This window comes from Ctenocephalides felis, unplaced genomic scaffold, assembly GCF_003426905.1.
Source record: "Ctenocephalides felis isolate EL2017-DRISC unplaced genomic scaffold, ASM342690v1 CF-g0.4_SCAFFOLD_01492, whole genome shotgun sequence".
Classification (NCBI taxonomy): Eukaryota; Metazoa; Arthropoda; class Insecta; order Siphonaptera; family Pulicidae; genus Ctenocephalides; species Ctenocephalides felis.
Genome location: NW_020537646.1, coordinates 41,872,760 through 41,891,959, shown reverse-complemented (window position 1 = coordinate 41,891,959; position 19,200 = coordinate 41,872,760). Strand labels below are relative to the sequence as shown.

The window sequence follows — 19,200 nt, the reverse complement described above, 5'->3', positions numbered from 1 at the left end:
TATTTATTGTATTTATATTAATTATATTTTAGATTTTTCCAACTCATGGGAACAGTGTTTGGTTTTGTGAGTAGTGACGTAAAATCCAAGGTAGATATTTTGGAAAGTCTGCTAAATGATCCTAATAATGGAAAAAATTTCCAAACGTTTAAGTCGATGATAGAATATGAAAAAAATAATGATTTATTAGATAAAGAAGAGTACACTTCTGGCAGCAGAACGTTACTGCGATTGCATAGAGGCTTAGGTATGTTATTTATATTATGAAACAACTTTCACGATGTAGGTATAACTTTTCTTTTAATCCTTTGTCGGGCCCAGTCTATCTGACAGATACAGGGTCAACCATTTAGCATGCAGTAGAGAGTTCAGTAGCATTGTTATTTTACATTTACTAGGTACATGTCCACATTAGTTTGTATTTGAACTTTGCAAAGTTTGACAGTTGGAGCTTGTTTTAAAAAGTACACTGCACCAGATGCTTTTTGACATCAAAATGTTAAGTAATGATGGAATATGTAAGAAATAATGATATATTAGATAAAGATGTGTATTTTTCTGACAGCAGAATATTATGATTGCATAGAGGCTTAGGTATATTATCTCTAATTAACTATTCAGCAAGCTATGGAATGTTTTAGTAGTCTTTTTATTTTACATTTACCAGGTATACATCTACATTAGTTGAACTTTGGATAACTTGATAGTGCGCCAGGCGCTTTTTTATATACAAAATGTTAAAAAGCACTGTGTTTTCAATGTGATAATTACTTATGTTGTTTGAAAATTCCAACAAAATCTGATAATTATCTTTACATAAACAATTTTATTATTTGAAAAATGAAATTGTGCTGCAAATATTTTGAGCACACATACATATATCTATATTTTGCTATACTGTATTCGCAAATTTGTAATACTATTGATCTAATTTATATTTAAATTCAATTTAATTGTATTGTTTGCAAAAATGTAGAGTTTGTGCCATCAACATATTTTATATATACACCTATGAATATTCTGCTATACTATAAGAGTATTATATTTATTAATAAAACACACATCCAGCATTATAGAAAAAATAATTTAATGAAAGTATAAAAACAATGAGCCTTCTGAGCCAAACTTAAATCTGATTCTGTCGAATTCACTGCGCCGGAATGTGTACTTAAAGTAGAGTGACTGCACAGAAAACATTGATTATATTATTCAGAATTTGCATTATGTGGACTTAAGTTATAACAAACTTCTCATTACATTACTTTTAAACATAAGATTTCAAAATACATGTTGTTGGTCTATGTGTTCTAAATATTTATATCTGTATTTAATCCATATTATTTTTGCTGTTCTAGATTTTATAAGAGAATTTCTGAAAGCTTTGGGTGAACTGGATAATTGTCAAAAGACTAGTCATGTTTGCCAAATTGCTTACAATAATACGTTAGCTAAATTTCATCCATGGCTTATTAAAAAAGGAGCTAATGTAGCCATGTATACCATGCCAACCCGAGAAGTATTGTTGAAAAAGGTGTGTTTCTTGTAAATGCCTAATAGAATATATTTTTACCACATGACATATTTAAAACAAATAATCTTTTATCTAAATTATCATTTAGGTTTGTGGCGATGAGGAGGATGTACAAAGAGCTATTACAGTGCTTCCTAAAATGCTGTCTGTAACTGCAGATGTCTATAAACGAACAGATGATTTATACTCCAATCATGATCTACATGATTTGCCCTAGAACTGGGTTACTCAAACACATGAGTTATTCCTTTAAATTAATTTATTCACATTTTATATTAATTTATTATTTTTTAGTTCAATCACACTAGAAGTTTTTAATATAAGATTTCTATGCACTATGATATATTTTATATTATGAAATATTAATTTAAACCAATAATATATAGATAAAATTTTTATTTGATGTATGGAAAAAGAAAGACATGACAAATCATTCCAATTTATAAAAAATGCAAAAAGACACTTTTGCATTTTGATTTTAGAAATTTTTTAAAAGATGTTAGTACATTTAATTGCTTTTTTTCTCTGTGATAATAAAATATGAAAAGTCACGAACAGAAAGGTTATTATAGAAACGAGAAAATTAAGTTTTATAATATATACATATCGAAATCTTATTTGCACAAAAATTATTTGGATGGATGAAGTAGTGACACTCTAAATAAAAAAAAATATTTGAAGTAGAATTATGTATATGTTATAAAGAGACTTGTTAAGAATTTATTGAAAAAAATTACAAAAACATAATATTGTCTGTATTGTGACTTATATAATATGATAGCCTATATAAAGAAGAAAGTTCTTTGCTTTAAGTGTCTTAAAAATTTATAAATTTTACTGCCCCTTTAAATAAGAGAATACATATATTTTATAAAAATATATCAATGAGTTTGTATTTCATTAAAATAAACAAATGAATGAAATAAAACAATAGTATTTTTAAATAAATATAATAAATAATTTTTTATCATTATGCTATATAATCAGACTATTTTTGTAAATATGTACAATAGCATTTGAATGTTTAAAAATATTCTCCCATGAGTGTATATATATATATATATATATATATATATATATATATATATATATATATAAGCATGTTGGTGTAAGTGTAATTGAATCGTCAAGTATTTAGTATGCCAAAAGAGTGCCTTGTATTCATTTGTGGAAGATCATCATCACCCATCAAAAGACCTAAAACATATTTAATGTCAAATTAAATTTATTTAATATATAATATAGAACAATTTGCTCTTTACGATACGATTTAATCAATGAATTAAATGCTAGAATTGCTATTCATTCTAATTCATTTTTACTATCAAGCCCTCATATGAAAATTCTCATATAAGAAGAGTTATATAAAATGATTGTCAATATGTTTTTAATCAGCTTTTTTACTTTAATCATATTTTATTAAAAGAAACAACACTAATTTTAGTAATAAATATCTATCATTTCAGTTGTTACTGCTGTTTCGATTGACAAATCATAATTATACCTGCAATACTGGCTGTTAGGAAGCACACAGCATTACCCGAGATGAAGGCCCTGAATGAGACTGCTGTGATATTTTGCTTCTGTTTGGGGCTCAATGCTCCTAACACCGCTATTACGATACCGATTGAGGCAGGGTTGCAAATCCACACACTGAGTAAGTGGCGATGGCAGCACTACGTGGCTGTTGAGTAATAATTCTGACTGTAAACTAAGGTAGGAAGGTAGAACGAAGTAGCTGAAGTAATTATTTAAAAACTAACCAAAAGGTAAGACATAGTAACTGAAAAAAAAATTGATATGCGAGATTGATGGCTTTGCGCTCAATGCCAATATTTAAATGAATTTATTCTCAAAAACGGATTTTGCGCTTTTGATGAAACTTGGGACGCATTGTTATTATAGTTCAATCGTGGCAAAAATTTAAAGTTGGTAAATTCAATCCTTTTCAGGATTTGTGAGTTTGATGGCTTCTAAACGACAGCTTATAAAAAAGCTGAAATTTATAAATTTCGAAATTTTAAATCATATCTTGAATATCTAGCTGTAAGTGGAATTCTGTCTTGAGATAATTAAGGCATCGTGCCTTAAGGCAAATTGCTGGGACTTCCCGTATCAAAAATTATTATTTTTTTAAAAACGATTAACATTTTTGAAAAAAAAATTACTTTGAAAAAATAAGATTTTTTGAGAAACTATGAATTGGACAAAAAATTACTTTTTTTTGAAAAAAAAAAAAAATTAAAAAAAATTTTTTTTTTGAAAAAAAAAATGTTTTCTTTATTTTGACATATTTTGGAAGATCTGAACTTTTTTTCAAAGCAAAGAGACAAAATATAAAGCGCGTAAGCGCCGCGTCGCTGTCTAACTGATAAACATTGGTACGGAACCCATAGGAATGTAAACAAAATTTATACTTATTGTTAAAATCTCTATAAAATATATGATAATTTCATGTGCATATGTCTAATGATCATTTTCGACCGCCAAATGGCTTTTTTTTACTTTTTTGTTAGATCTCCGAAACCGCTAGACCTGCCCTTATGAAAATTTGATCAATTCTTCATCTTGTCAATACAAGTAAAATGCTTTTTGAATTATTGAAATCGGACGCTCCCTTCTCTTAAAAACTGAGGTACCGTGTTTGGCACTTTTTGCCCCATATCTTCAGAACGGCTAGACCTGCCTCCGCCAAAAACTAATCAGCACGTCTCCTTATCAATACAAATCGATGTTTTTTGAATTATTCAAATGGCTTCATCCGTGTTCCCGAAATCGTCGACGAAAATTTGTATCCGCACAAACATATATACACGCACACACACACACACACACATACATCCATTTTTTCTAAGGTATGCCAAAATATTCAGAAACCTCTGAAACGTAAAGATATATAAAATTTCATTTTCGATTTTTTTGCGATTACTATAACTTACCCTACGGGAAGTTAATAAACAGTGATATGATAACCTAATAATTCGGGCGAACATTTATCAGAAATGTATCAGAAAGGTCTGACAATCATTATAAGCAACAATATCGTCCAATTTAATAAGCATGCACTTATTTTACAGTATTTATATAATAATCTTTTTATAATATTTCAAACATATGTTTATTAATTACACAGGTCTACAAAAAATGTGTCTGTATTGGGCGTGCGCAATGTTTTCCAATATAGTTTTTACCACTGAACACGAATCTAGATTCAAAATTGGGGGTCAATTAACAATAAAAATTGGAAAAAAAACAAAATAAAAATGACAAAAACTCGGATCTAGTAATTCTTCTGCATGATACTTGAAATCTTATAATTTCTGTCGTTTCTTGGCCCTTTATACTTTAAATGACTAAGATGACTTGGCCATTTTTACTTTAAATGACTTAACTGAGATTCAATTAAATGATCTATTGAGTTTTTTGTATAATTCAGCAGTAAATTGCAAAAATATTCACTCCCCATTGCCCTTGGGTAATCTGAAACCACGTTTGCAATTTCGATATCTGAAATTGTGTTGGTACTGCTGTATTCTATAAAAAAAATTAATAGATCTTTATAAGTGATAAGTGAATACTCAATGGTCATTAAAAGTAAAAAGGGCAGGAAACGATCGAAAATATATAATTTTCATCATCATGCAGAAGAATTACTAGATGAGAGATTTTGTCGTTTGTTCATTGTTTTCTAATTTGCTGCTAATTGACCCCTAGTTTAGATTCGTTTTCAGCGGCAAAAACTACATTTGGAAACATATGCCGCACATCCAATATAGAGACAATTTTTTCTTGTGGACCTGTGTATAATGAGACAGTGATATTATTTCAAGTAGTTGCATATGTAAACTTTTAAAGGCTTTGTCTTTCTAACCGTTTTAACCTTCTCTAAGGTAAATTAAAGTAATCGCAAAAAATCTAAAATGAAAATTTTTGTATATCTTTACGTTCCAAAGTTTTCTGAACATTTTGGCATATCTTGGAAAAGATTGATGTTATTTGTATGCATGGATACAATTGTTCAAAAAACATTCAATTCGTATTGATACAAAGACTTATTGACTAGTGATTAGCACAAAACGGTTCAGCCGTTTTGCAGATTCGCGTCAAAATTATTTGCTTGTATTAACGGAATAAAAAATCGGATAAATTCCTGCGGTTTTGGAGATTCGGAGAAAAAATTAAAAAAACACGTCGTTTAGCGGCTAAAAATGATCATATTCATTCGTCAATCAACATTTTGTCAAACTTCCAAAGTTTCAATGAATTTCAATTTACGGTACAGAAAATTCCAGCAATTTTCGTGTTACGAATTATTTATGAAACAACGGCCCGCCCAATCTCTACCAAAAACTAATAATCACGATCCCCAACTAATATCTTTCGAACTGTTTTTGAATGTTTAACTTGGTTCAGGATTTTTGTGGACAAAAAATTTTGCACTTTAGCGCTAATTCTAAAGAAACGGCCCGGACGATTGTCACGTAAAACTAATCGATGCAAGCTCTAATCAAGTGACAACGAATTAGTGTACTTTTGAAAAAACGCCAAACAAACATAATTGTTTGCATTTTTCGATCTTAATTTATAAATTGAAAATTAATTTCTCTATTTACACTTCGAATTTATTATGATATTCATTTATAACGATATTGATAACGATAAAATTTATAAAGATTCCATAAATGGCAATAGTTTGTGAAAAGCTTTGAATATTTTCAAAATATAATGAGTAACCTTGTAATATCTTACTGAAAGGAGTCCTGCTTTTTTGTAGGCACCTAATTTCTGATAAGCAGCAAATTCATTTATTACAGTTTTTAATCCTATTAATGTACCCACGTACTCGCATTCGCTCCAGGGAATTCCTGTGTATGAATAATTTTACAATTTAATAAACTAGTAAAAATAATTTTGTACAATTTTGAAATAACTTTATAAATATCTATTGCAAATTTACAAATCGATTGAAGCGATGTTTTTTGACTAATTTCAAACTTTTTTAACACTGCCAGAGAATTATTGAATTAAGAGAGAATTATTAGTATTTACCCATAACCCAGCTCAATGGCATAAAGATGTATCCGAAAATTTGTTCGAAAGTTAAGTCGGCATTTCCGACAAGGGTGCCAAGATAACCTTTAACAAATAACAATTTGTTAAGCTTGGTATTTAATAATTAAACTAATTATATAATGCAAATTTTATCTATATCAAATGACTTACCTACTGTTCCATTTAAAAATGCCACAAAAGCGACAAACGCAATTATATTTGCAATGACTCCCAAAATGATGCTAGTGGCTTGCATTGCACCATTGCACGCTGCGTCCAATAATGAAGCATCAGTACTATTATTAAATAAGACATGAAAAGTAAAAATAAGTCATACACAATGAATATAAATAATTAGAATAATCTCTATGTCAAGAAATAAGCCCTTATTGCACAAAACAATTTCAAATCAAGTAATCTATTTCTTTCATGTGCACCAGATCAGTTAAAAATATTGCTTTTTTGAAATTGTATATTCGGTCCTCAAAAAACTGACCAATATCTTTTAAACAATTTTCGAATTTTTGAAATCGGCTCATGATTTTTGACTAGAACTTGAACGAAAGTATTTGTACTTTATTTACCAATTGTAAAGAAACAGCTTGGCCGAACGCGTTCGCGACGCGTTGCGAAAAACTTATTAGCGACGAAAGGTCAAAAATCGTTTTACATGCGACCACACATGGACCACACACACTCATACTTTTTGCAAATTTGGTATCAAACTATTTAGTCTTGAAACGTCGAGAAAAAATATAAATTGCAATTTCAATTTTCTGACAAAAGCATAAACTTCTTTTCTGCGAAGTTATGAAACCGTAATTGGGAATCGTGCTGATTGGTTTTTGGTGAAGATTGGACGGGCTGTTTTTCGAAATTAGTTATTGAAATTTTTTTGCGATGAGTTTGATTAAACTCTTAGTGTTGATGGTCTTAACGAACATTCTAAATTATTATGATCTTACGAAAGTTGTTTAATTACAAAATTTCAAAGTTTGGAGAAGTGGACCTTGTAAGAATTTTAAAATTATCTCGTCATAATTTTTAAATTGCTAATTCTGAATTCTTATTAGTTCATGCAACTTGTTATAAGGCAAAATATCACTCACAAGTAGTTTAATACGCCGCGGGTATCAAATATTTATCTACTTAATTTTGGATTAATTAAAGCATAAAGTACTGAACTAAAAAGATTCAGAATTCTGTACAATCTGCTTTAGTGTGGCCAATATGATTCACAGACCAACGTGTGAAATCGCGAAAACCTTTTGTTTGTGTAGACGGTGTGCAAAAAATGGTTTCACAAAAAATTTCGTAGTTTTGAAAATTTTCGAAAAAAAATTCAGAATTTTCAAAAAAAAATTAAAGTTTCAAAAACTCAAATTTTCGAAAATTTTTATCATTTTCAAAAAAATCTAAATTTCGAAAAATATCAAAATGAAAAAAAAAATCTTACAAAAATTCAAGAAATATTCGGATATTTTGAAAAAATTTCAAATTATCAATAAATATAAAACAATCGTTTTATTACAGAGATTCTAAAAAATTTCGAACTTTTAAAAAATTTTCAAAATTATCAAAAAAATCAAATTTAAAAAAAAATTGAACAAATTTCTTGTAAACATACACATAAGTTATTTGTAGAATACGCTACTCGCCCAATATAATAAGCACTTATAAATTTACAGTATGTATTTATAATAAATAATCTATTTGAAATTATTTAAAACAATCGAATCGAATCTCATTTCTCGAATTTTTAATTACGTTACGGGAAGTTCCAGCAATTTGTCTTGGAGTGGATGGAGTGATGGTGATTTATTGCTACTCAGTCTCCCTAGGTTTTTTAAAATATTGAGTAATTAAACGTAAAAGCAATATTTTCTGCAAAAATAAATATTGCATTATCAAATGATCATTTATAAACTCAAGTCAATTTAAACGAATTAATATTATGCGTTCTTCGCTTCGAAAACTGATCTCAAATGTTGCTTTATATTATTATGTATATTATTTACGTTTATAAATAATAAATTATAATCTTACGATTTTGCCATTTGTATATTTGAAGCAGTAGTTTTTGATTTTTCTGTTTCGGGATAAAATAATTTACTAAATGCCAATGAAGCGGGTGCTGCCATGACACTCGATGTTAGCAGATGAGCTGGCTCAGCTCCGAAGCTAATGTACGCTGCTAATACAGTACCTAAAATGTTTTTTTTATTATAAAGTATTAATAAATTTGCTATTTGTTGTTACCTGAAACTGTAGCGAATCCTGACGTAATAATCGAGTGAAGTTCAGAATTAGTCAAAATATCTATATATGGTTTTATGACCAACGGTGCTTCTGTCTGTAAGAACATATTAACTTTATTACTAAAAATAAAACAATCTTTTTTCAAATAAAACACTATGTCCAAGAAGAGGTGTTGCGTACATTATCCGTGGCCATACTCTAGGTTTTTAAATCTTTATTAAAAAAATATTTTAAGAATTATTAGTTAAGCTAATCTTTAATTTTGCTAAATTTCTAAAATCGGTCCAGACGTTTTCGAGGAAACGTCGACGAAAGGTGAAAAATCGGCTCATACATACACGCACACACATAGGCATACACACTTCGCAATTTAGTCTCATTCTATTTCGAATGATTTGAAGCGAGGTGCAAAAATTTAAAATTAGAAACTAGTTTTTTTTTCGAAAACACAAACTGCTTCGGCAAGTGAAAAAAATGTTTATTTGTTATATTTAACCTATTTACCATTACCATTCATATGCAGGCAGCATAAAACGGCTATTTAAGTATTACAAACATACACTTCAAATTTATAAACATCTAATATTTTGCTAGCATATTATAATTTTTATTTTTTATTTTATAAAATTATAAAATATTTTATTACCATTCCTATAAACATATTTGCAGCAGCAACCACGCTTTCACAGACTGTTGTTCCAACTATTGTTTGCAAAATCCAACCCAATTTTAGAAGAACCCATTGCAGAGTTTCCAAGTAAAACAAAATGTTTATCGTAAATGAGAAAAAATATATTATAGACAGTACCTATTACACGAAACAAAAAGTTATTTATTATATCTGTGTACAACATTATCTCTATATTAAGTTATATCATACCTGAAAACCAAAAATTGGATTGTCGAATACTAACAAATCCGAATAAACAAACGCACTACCAGAATCAGTATATTTCAAGAACTTCGATACTTTTTCACCTAAGCAGCTAAAAACAAACGAAATTTTCATTGGTCAAATATTCGATGATTTTAGCCAATAAAATGTTAATATCAGATTCGAAAGTGAATTTATACTATAGATTAATTAATTAATCCCACAAAAAGACAATGTAAACAATCGCCAAGTATCGCTTTGCATTTCAAAGAATTATATGTCTATATAATATATTGCATATGTACTTGAATTTTTCTCGTGAAAAGTGATGACAAATCGGTTAAAAGTTTACGAAGGGACATTCTTTGTGCGTTTCTCTGTACAGTGCAAATGCATGTGTATAACCTCTAAATACTTTTTAAAATTGAGCAAGCATCAAAATATGATAACTAGTTATGCAGTTCGACATACATGTCACTAGTCTTACAGTTATTCGGGTGGCCCACTCCAACCTGTGGCCCATGTCTGTCTACCGCACTCGAGTTATTTTACTTGAATATTTTTTAGGAAATAATTACAATAAGTATAACAAAAGTGTTAAGCATCATTTTATTCAAGAAGATGACGCATCTTGCGCAAATAAAGTTTAACGTAAAAATAATAATTTGCTGTTAATTTTCCATTCAATATTATAATTTTGAAAACCATGTTAATTTTTGTTACACAGGATCGTTCTTGTAGTATGCAGTTGACAATAAAAGATTAAAAATAATTCCATGTTAAAGGCAGAAAACTACAATATTTTAACAAAACTTCAATATTTTGAACAAAAACTGTTACTGAAGTTTTTCCTGATATTTTTCTAACGTATCTATTGAATTTATATTGTAATGTAAAAAGTTACAAAAATACCTGAAAATATCTCTGCCTACCTCCCAACGTATAGTGATCATACCAAGAACAATCTGGCAAATAATGCCTCCAAAAACAGGCTTCCAATTAATCTGCAAAATTATTAAATGGCTGTTATTGTTGTTATCATTTATAACAATTATAAAACACTTGATGTGTACTAATTTTTAAATAAGTTAATATGAACAAACCTTCCCAGGATATTTAGAAAAGAAGAATCCAAGAAAAAGTATGATAAATATTCCAGAAAATGATTGCAATCTTTCGGGGGTTTTCCAACTGTCGGCGATAATAAAAATTATTATCGCGCTCAAAATAAGTGATATTATAGTCGCATATACCCATCTAAAAGTAAACGTCATATATTATAAACTCTTATGCATATACAAAAATGATATAGGGGAATTATGAACAACATGGTATTTTGTTTTTTAATGATATTTATTGATTTATTGATATTACAACCACATTCTCATTTTTTACTCATCTTTGGTGTTGGACTACCAGTAAAATATGGTATTTTCCTACGGTATTCTTTATACCGTTGGATCTTTTTGTTTGTTTTTAGTAATTTAGTAATAGAAGTAAAAATGTGTTGTTTGCCCAGTAAAATAGCACAACGTCATTTTGTCTATTATATAAGTATGTCATTTTGCCTCAAATTATATATAAAACTAGCTGTAAGTGGAATTCTGTCTTAAGGCAATTAAGACATCGTGCCTTAAGGCAAATTGCTGGAACTTCCCGTACCAAAAATTATTATTTTTTTAAAAACGATTAACATTTTTGAAAAAAAAATACTTTGAAAAAATAAGATTTTTGAAAAACTAAAAATTGGACAAAAAATTACTTTTTTTTGAAAAATTTTTTAAAAAAAAAAAATTTTTTTTTAATTTTTTTGTTTGTTTTTTTTTTGAAAATTTTTTTTTTTTTATTTTGACATATTGTGGAAGATCTGAACTTTCTTTTCAAAGCAATCGTACTGCTTTAACTGCATAGGGACAAAATATAAAGCGCGTAAGCGCCGCGTCACTGTCTAACGCATAAGCATTGGTACGGAACCCATAGGAATGTTAACAAAATGTATACTTATTGTTAAAATCTCTATAAAATATCTGATAATTTGATGTGCATATGTCTAATGATCATTTTTGACCGCCAAATGGCTCATTTTTTTACTTTTTCCTTCATATCTCCGAAACCGCTAGATCTACCTTTATGAAAATTTTATCGATTCTTCATCTTGTCAATACAAGTGAAATGTTTTTTGAATTATTCAAATCGGATGCTCCGTTCTCTTAAAAACTGATTTACCGTTTTCGGCACTTTTTGCCCCTTATCTTTGGAACGGCTAGACCTGCCTTCGTCAAAAACTAATCAGCACGTATCCTTGTCAATACGAATCGAATGTTTTTTGAATTATTCAAATCGGTTGATCCGTGTTCCCGAAATCGTCGACGAAAATTTGTATCCGCACATACATACACACACGCACATACATACATACATACACACACACACACACACACACATACATCCATTTTTTCTAAGGTATGCCAAAATGTTCAGAAACCTTTGAAACGTAAAGATATATAAAAATTTTCATTTTCGATTTTTTTGCGATTACTATAACTTGCCCTACGGGAAGTTAACTAGTGAAGCGCATGGCATCGTGCCAAGGCAAATTGCTGGAACTTTCAGTACCGTAATTAAAAATTAAAATTTGGGTTCCGTCTTGGTACGGAACCCAAAAAAAATTACACAAAATGTGTACACAATATTTATCACAATATTAAAATCTCTATAATTATCTCTATTAATTATTTTTATTGAGAGTCTATAACCGCTGGACCTGCCTTTCCAAAAATTTTACCAGTTGTTCATTCCCTTAATACAAGTAAAATGTTTTTTTAAATTACTAAAATCGGACGCTTCATTCTCTTAAAAACTGAGTTACCGTTTTTGGCACTTTTTGCCCCGTATCTTCGGAACGGCTTGACCCGCTTTCGCCAAAAACTAATCAGCACGTCTCATTATCAATACGAATCGAATGTTTTTTGAAATATTCAAATCGGATAATCGGTGTTCCCGAAATCGTCGACGCACACACACGCATACACACACATACACATACACACACACACACACACATACATCCATTTTTTTAAGGTATGCCAAAATATTCAGAAACCATTGAAACGTAAAGATATATAAAAATCTTCATTTTCGATTTTTTGTTGCTATTACTATAACTTGCACCACGGGAAGTTAAAAAGCAATTTTTTTTATAAAAATAAAGAGTTAAATTTTAATTTTAATTGAATATTAAAATCTGAAGGTGCAACAGTTTTTAATAAGGTACTATTAAAATTTATGGCAAAGCTGTAAAATTTTTCGATCTCTCATTTTTTTTCAATCTCAGTCAATTTGCTGGGCATATTGTTATGTGGCATATTAAACCTTTTGTACTAGAAATATTTTTATGGCAAAACAACGTTTGCCGGGTCAGCTAGTATATATATAAATATATATTTAAATTAAATATGATAACATAAATTAGGCGCCTAAAAATATGCATATATGCAAGATAATTAAAAATAAATAGTACAATTATCCAGAATTAATGGTTTGAATGGGTAAGGATATATAATTATACATAATTATGTTGTTAAATTATGATGTGCAAAACATTTATTAAAATATTCCAGTTTTTTCAGTTTGATTCTAGTTTTTAAGTTAAATGAACAAATATTGAAATAAAATGTACTTGTTAACTTCCCGTAGGATAAGTTATAGTAATCGCAAAAAAATCGAAAATGAAAATTTTTATATATCTTTCTGAGGTTTCTAAATATTTTGGCATACCTTAGAAAAAATGTATGTGTGTGTGTTTGTATGTGTGTGCGTAGTATGTATGTGTGTGCGGATACAAATTTTCGTCGACAATTTCGGGAACACGGATGACGCAATTTGAATAATTTAAAAAACATTCGATCCGTATTGATAAGGAGACGTGCTGATTAGTTTGTGGCGGAGGTAGGTCTAGCCGTTCCGAAGATATGGGGCAAAAAGTGCCAAAATCGGTACCTCAGTTTTTAATAGAACGGAGCGTCCGATTTTAATAATTCAAAAAACATTTTACTTGTATTAACAAGATGAAGATTTGATCAAATTTTTATAAGGGCAGGTTTAGCGGTTTCGGAGATCTAACGAAAAAAGTAAAAAAAAATGCCATTTGGCGGTCAAAAATGATCATTAGACATATGCACATCAAATTATCAGATATTTTATAGAGATTTTACCATAAATTTTGTTTACATTGCTATGGGTTCCGTACCAATGTTTACTCGTTAGACAACGACGCGGCGCTTACGCGCTTTATATTTTGTCTCTATGCATTTAAAGCAGTACGATTGCTTAGAAAAAAAGTTCAGATCTTCCAACATATGTCAAAATAAAGAAAACATTTTTTTTCAAAAAAAAAAAGGTTTAACAAAAAAATTTTTTTAATAATTTTTTTTTTTCAAAAAAAAGTAATTTTTTGTCAAATTTATAGTTTCTCAAAAATCTTATTTTTTCGAAGAAATTTTTTTTCAAAAATGTTATTCGTTTTTTAAAAAAATAATAATTTTTGGTACGGGAAGTTCCAGCAATTTGCCTTAAGGCACGATGCCATAATTGCCTTAAGACAGAGTTCCACTTACAGCTAGTTATTCATTTTTAATCATTAATTCTTTTCGGCTCTTGGTGCTATATTGACTCGAATACGAAATATGATATAAATTTCGACGTTTCAAGAATATTTTTAATTCGCAAAGTTATAGTCAAATCATTTATTTTTTATACTTGTCAATATATTTTTCAGTTTCAGAATAATATAGACGTCTGCTTCATAACTGTGATATATATTCCACTAATTTTATTTCTTTAAATAACTGTTATTTAATTAGACTCAAAAAAATACTCCAGTATTTTTCCCAAATATTTTCTAATTTCCATTGTTTGTATTATTGTACATTGTATTACAAGCACCATATTATTGACAAAAGAATATTACCATAAAATGGATTTCATGCTACAAATAAGTAAAATAAAAAAAATCTGATTTCCTAATTAATACGAGTTACGATCGTATTTGTATATCATTATTGAACATCTTAAAATATAATAAAACATTAATTTCAGTGAAACACAAATAAAATCTAAATCAAACAATATTGATAAATATGGTAAATTTAAGAGATTTAGATTTATTTTTCTAAATTGTATGCCTATTTTTTGGGTTATTATTAAATTTATAGCTATTACATTCAAAATTATTTTTGAAAATGGATTGTAATATATATGACTTGAGCTAGTTGAAGAACCGAAGAGAGTCATTGTATTTTTGCTACCACTTTATTGCATTAAGGATACATGTTTATTTATAATATTTATAATATAATGTCTAATTGAAGATTTATATGCAGTTTAATAATTTTAATATATCAAAGTTTCAAATATTTGTTTATTCAATATCATAATATATAATATCATAATTATATTTACCTTCCAGATGTAAAACTGTTATATGCTTCTATAGTCGGCGTCAATAGTTTTCTCAAAGCAGGCCATACGAAACGTTTAAATACCATAAAATATAAAAATCCCAAGTAAAATAAAAGGTAAATAATAGCAAGAAAACCATAGCCATCACACCATTGATAATTGCAGCGTCCTTTATCTGAAAAAAAATTTAAATGTAATTTAAAACAAAATAATCATACTAAAACGCAATAACTATTGAATTGGCAAAAGCTTCAAACTATAACACAAAATTATACTATCGCTTTATATACTATAGTTTAAATAAAAGAAAAGCCAAAAATGTTATAAAATTTATACTGTTAACTTAGAGCTAACTAATATAGTATTATATTTAACAATTTTATTAACTTCCCGTAGGGTAGTTATGGTAATGGATCGATATTTTGAAGGTTTCTGAACATTTTGGTATACCTAAGAAAAAGGATGTGTGTGTATGTTTTTTTTGTATAGCGAAGGAAATGCCTTTATACATCCCAGACTGGTCTTCTGTCTGGGTATGTCGGACTCGATACTGCTCTGGTGTAATACCGACTAAAACCTCCGCTTTGCCCTTGCCTCTGGTCCCCACGGAAACAGCCCTGCCTCGATGCATTTGCGTAGTATAATAATTTACTTCGCCATGCTTGCGACTTAGCCAGACTTTGATGTTGGGAATGAGACGATGCGTCCATCTGCCCTTCACTGCGACATCCCACAGGTGCTGCCATCGGTCAATGCTGTTGTGCCGTTCTTCTAATCTCAACTTTTCAGGACTCGGTTGTTGATGTTTTCTATGGTAAATTGTCCGTCTTTCCTCTGCTAAGACTAAGAGAGACAGAGTTCCTGAAATGACGCACACTGCTTCCTCCGATATTGTGCGAAATGCGCAAGCTACTCTTAAAGCACTCAGACGATGTATAGGTCCTGCCATTCTCCTCGATTTTTGAGATTTGAGAGCATCAGCCCATATGGAGATACCATATGTCAGCACCGAAGTAACCACTGACGATAGTAATATCCTTCTGGTTTGTTTAGGGCCTCCAACATTAGGCATCAGTCGAGCAAGTCTCGTCTTAACTATTGACGCCTTAGCACTAACGTGTTCCACCTGTTGATTGAAATTCAATCGAGCAAGTATTACGGCAAGGTAACAGATGTGAGGTTTTGACGTGATCTCTAGATTTCCCATCTTTAGCATGATGGTCTCTATTGTTTTTCTACTCGTGATAAGAACAGCTTCACTTTTTTGTTGTGCTAATTGGAGGTTTATTGTTCCCATCCAGCGATTAATTTTTCTAAATGTTATATCAAATAGACTTACGATCTCATCAATTTGTTTGGAGACAACTACTATGGCAACATCGTCTGCATATGCTACTAGTTTCACACATTCTGGAATCTCTAGTCTCAAAAGGCCATCATACATAATATTCCACAGCAAAGGGCCTAGAACAAAACCCTGCGGCACACCTCCTGTTAGAATTCTGTCTGTAAAGTAGCTTGCGACTATATTGCAGAGGTATGCTGGCACGTTCTTCTCACGGAGTGCATTCATAATGCAATCCCAGTTTGCAGAATTGAAAGCATTTTTTATATCCAATGTAGCTACAAGACAGTACTTCTTCGTATCCCCCTTCCATCTGGTTCCAGCAATTGCTTCCTTGGCGGTATTAACAACCAAGTTTATAGCATCAATAGTTGATCGCCCTTTACGAAAACCATACTGATTGTCTGCTAGGATTGGATCAACTACTACATCTATTCTTTGGTGAATTATTCTTTCAAAAATTTTACCCGCTGTATCCAGCATGCATATCGGACGGTACGATGATGGTTCATCTGGTGCTTTTTTTCCTTTGGGAAGAAGCACTAAACTTTGCTGTTTCCATTTTCGTGGAAAAACCCCTTCTTTCAGACGTGTGTTAAGGTGCGTCCACACCTGACGAACGAACACGAACGAACATAAAAGAACGTACCAGAACGAACGGCAACAGCATAGTGTGGACGCCACAACGATCACGAACGAACATAAACAAACATGGCGAACAATGTTCCGCAACTTGTCGGTACACAAAGGGAATTCTTCGTTCATGTTTGAACTCGCATGTGCAATGTGGACGCTACCACGAATGTAGAAAAACATTTTTCTTTTTTGATGTTAAAATGTGCAGTCCTGCATTAGTTTATGTTGTGTTTCTTATAAGATATTGCTGTTATTGACAAATTTTGTAAATTTGATGACTTTAAATAATTTTGCTCTTTCCCGCCACTTTAAATAATAAATCTGACATTTCACGGTACATCCACAAACAGAAAGATTCAAGCCCTCACTGCTTTGAGAATAATTTGTAATTTTGTCCGTAAGTAAATAAAATTTTACTGAGCAATTCAAATTACGAGTACATCAAACACAGAAACACCCGATAATTGTAATAAAGTTCATATTTATTGGTTCTAATAGAAACAAATAACGATAAATAAGATTCTAGAAACTGTCGCATTATTAACTTCCCGAAGGAGAAGTTTATGTTTTCATCAAAAAATCCGATTCGCTAATTTTATGTTTTCTCGACGTTTCAAGCCATTCTAAATGGAATGAGACCAAATTTGGAAAAAGTATGTGTGTGTGTATGTGTGTGTGTGTGTGAACAGATTTTTTGCCGTAAATCGACGTTTTTTCAAAAATGGCTGGACCGATTTCAAAAATTTAAAAGCTATTCGATGTATCTCGATGAGGACTAGCGTTTATCAATTTTGCGCGACGATTAGCCAAGCCGTTTCTTTGTAAATAGCAGAAAAGTGAAAATTTTTTCGTCCACGTTTTAGCCCGCAGTTCTGAATCGATCTTAAAAATTCAAAAACCGTTCGAAAGATATTGATTGTGAATCGTGCTGATGAGTTGTTGGTAGAGGTCGGCCGGGCCGTTTTCTTGTAATAAAGTGTTAAAAAAATTTTTTTCGACGATTTTAATTATTATTTTTTTAACGGTAGATACTATAGACTTGTAGATCATACTAAAATATTACGGCTCCACGACAATTGGTCTAACTTTGAAAATTCGTCAAAGTTTGCAAAAATTGGTATCGTTTTTTTGGCATTTGACGAAATTAAATCTTTGATCGACGTTTTCTCAAAAACGCCTGAACCGATTTCATAAATTTAAAAGCCATTAGATGTATCTCAATGCGGACTATACTTTATCAGTTTTGTGAGACAATCTGCCGATCCGTTTCTTTGTAATTTGAAAAAAAGTGTTAAACTTTTCATCCACATTTAAGTTCAAACTACCGAATCGATTTTAAAAAATCAAAAACTGTTCGAAAGATGTTAGTTGAGAATGGTACTGATTAGTTTTAGGTGAAAATCTACCGAGCCGTTTTCTTGTAATTAACTGTTGAAAAAAAAAATTTATACGGATTTTTATGGAACTTTTTTTGGTGATATATATCATGGTCTTATAAAACTTTCTGAAAATATCACGGCCTTATGACAAGTAGTTTAATTTTAAAAATTAATCAAAGTTTGAGAAAATGAGTAGTCTTTTGACGTTTGTTAAAATCAAAATTAGACGATTTACTTGGTATAACGATAGAGTATTTGGTCCTAATGAACATACTAAACCATTAAAGTCCTACAGAAACTGGTTCAATTATAAAAAGTATTGATTTGTGAAAATTTGCTTTCAGAAAATTCGAGTCAACGTGTTCGTTCGCTGTTAATTATGTGTAATAAATCCACTCGGAATCATAAATGAATTTATTTTTTATTGATTAAGTCGATTATTTACACATATCGGGAAGTTCATGTAACTTGCCTCAAAGCTAAATACCAAACCAACTAGTTATTATCTCATATTATTAGGCCAGTGTGTCAACTTGTCCACACCATGTCATTTTGTCCGTACCCCTACAAACTTTCAAAAATATCACTATTTTTTATTTAGTCAATTTTTAATTCAATCATTTAATTTATTACAAAAGCTATTCTATATTAGGCTATGGCGGGG

At 30.2% G+C, this 19,200-nt stretch overlaps 2 protein-coding genes across 2 annotated transcripts in view; one reads left to right on the top strand and one right to left on the bottom strand.

Moving 5' to 3' along the window:
• The window catches only part of LOC113371252 (ceramide-1-phosphate transfer protein-like), an 11,910-nt gene extending 10,054 nt beyond the window's left edge, over positions 1–1,856 (top strand). The window contains exons 2-4 of the mRNA XM_026611886.1: positions 33–247; positions 1,356–1,531; positions 1,620–1,856. Coding sequence (XP_026467671.1) covers positions 33–247; positions 1,356–1,531; positions 1,620–1,748 — 520 coding nt within the window. The 3' untranslated portion in view covers positions 1,749–1,856. The remainder of the gene's footprint in view (positions 1–32; positions 248–1,355; positions 1,532–1,619) is intronic.
• A 775-nt stretch (positions 1,857–2,631) lies between these two features.
• LOC113370694 (solute carrier family 28 member 3-like) overlaps positions 2,632–19,200 on the bottom strand; it is a 27,850-nt gene continuing 11,281 nt past the window's right edge. The window contains 13 exon segments of the mRNA XM_026611389.1: positions 2,632–2,728; positions 3,036–3,173; positions 3,176–3,215; positions 6,281–6,396; positions 6,581–6,667; positions 6,755–6,879; positions 8,630–8,789; positions 8,843–8,936; positions 9,489–9,650; positions 9,723–9,828; positions 10,629–10,720; positions 10,820–10,973; positions 15,177–15,351. Coding sequence (XP_026467174.1) covers positions 2,658–2,728; positions 3,036–3,173; positions 3,176–3,215; positions 6,281–6,396; positions 6,581–6,667; positions 6,755–6,879; positions 8,630–8,789; positions 8,843–8,936; positions 9,489–9,650; positions 9,723–9,828; positions 10,629–10,720; positions 10,820–10,973; positions 15,177–15,351 — 1,520 coding nt within the window. The 3' untranslated portion in view covers positions 2,632–2,657.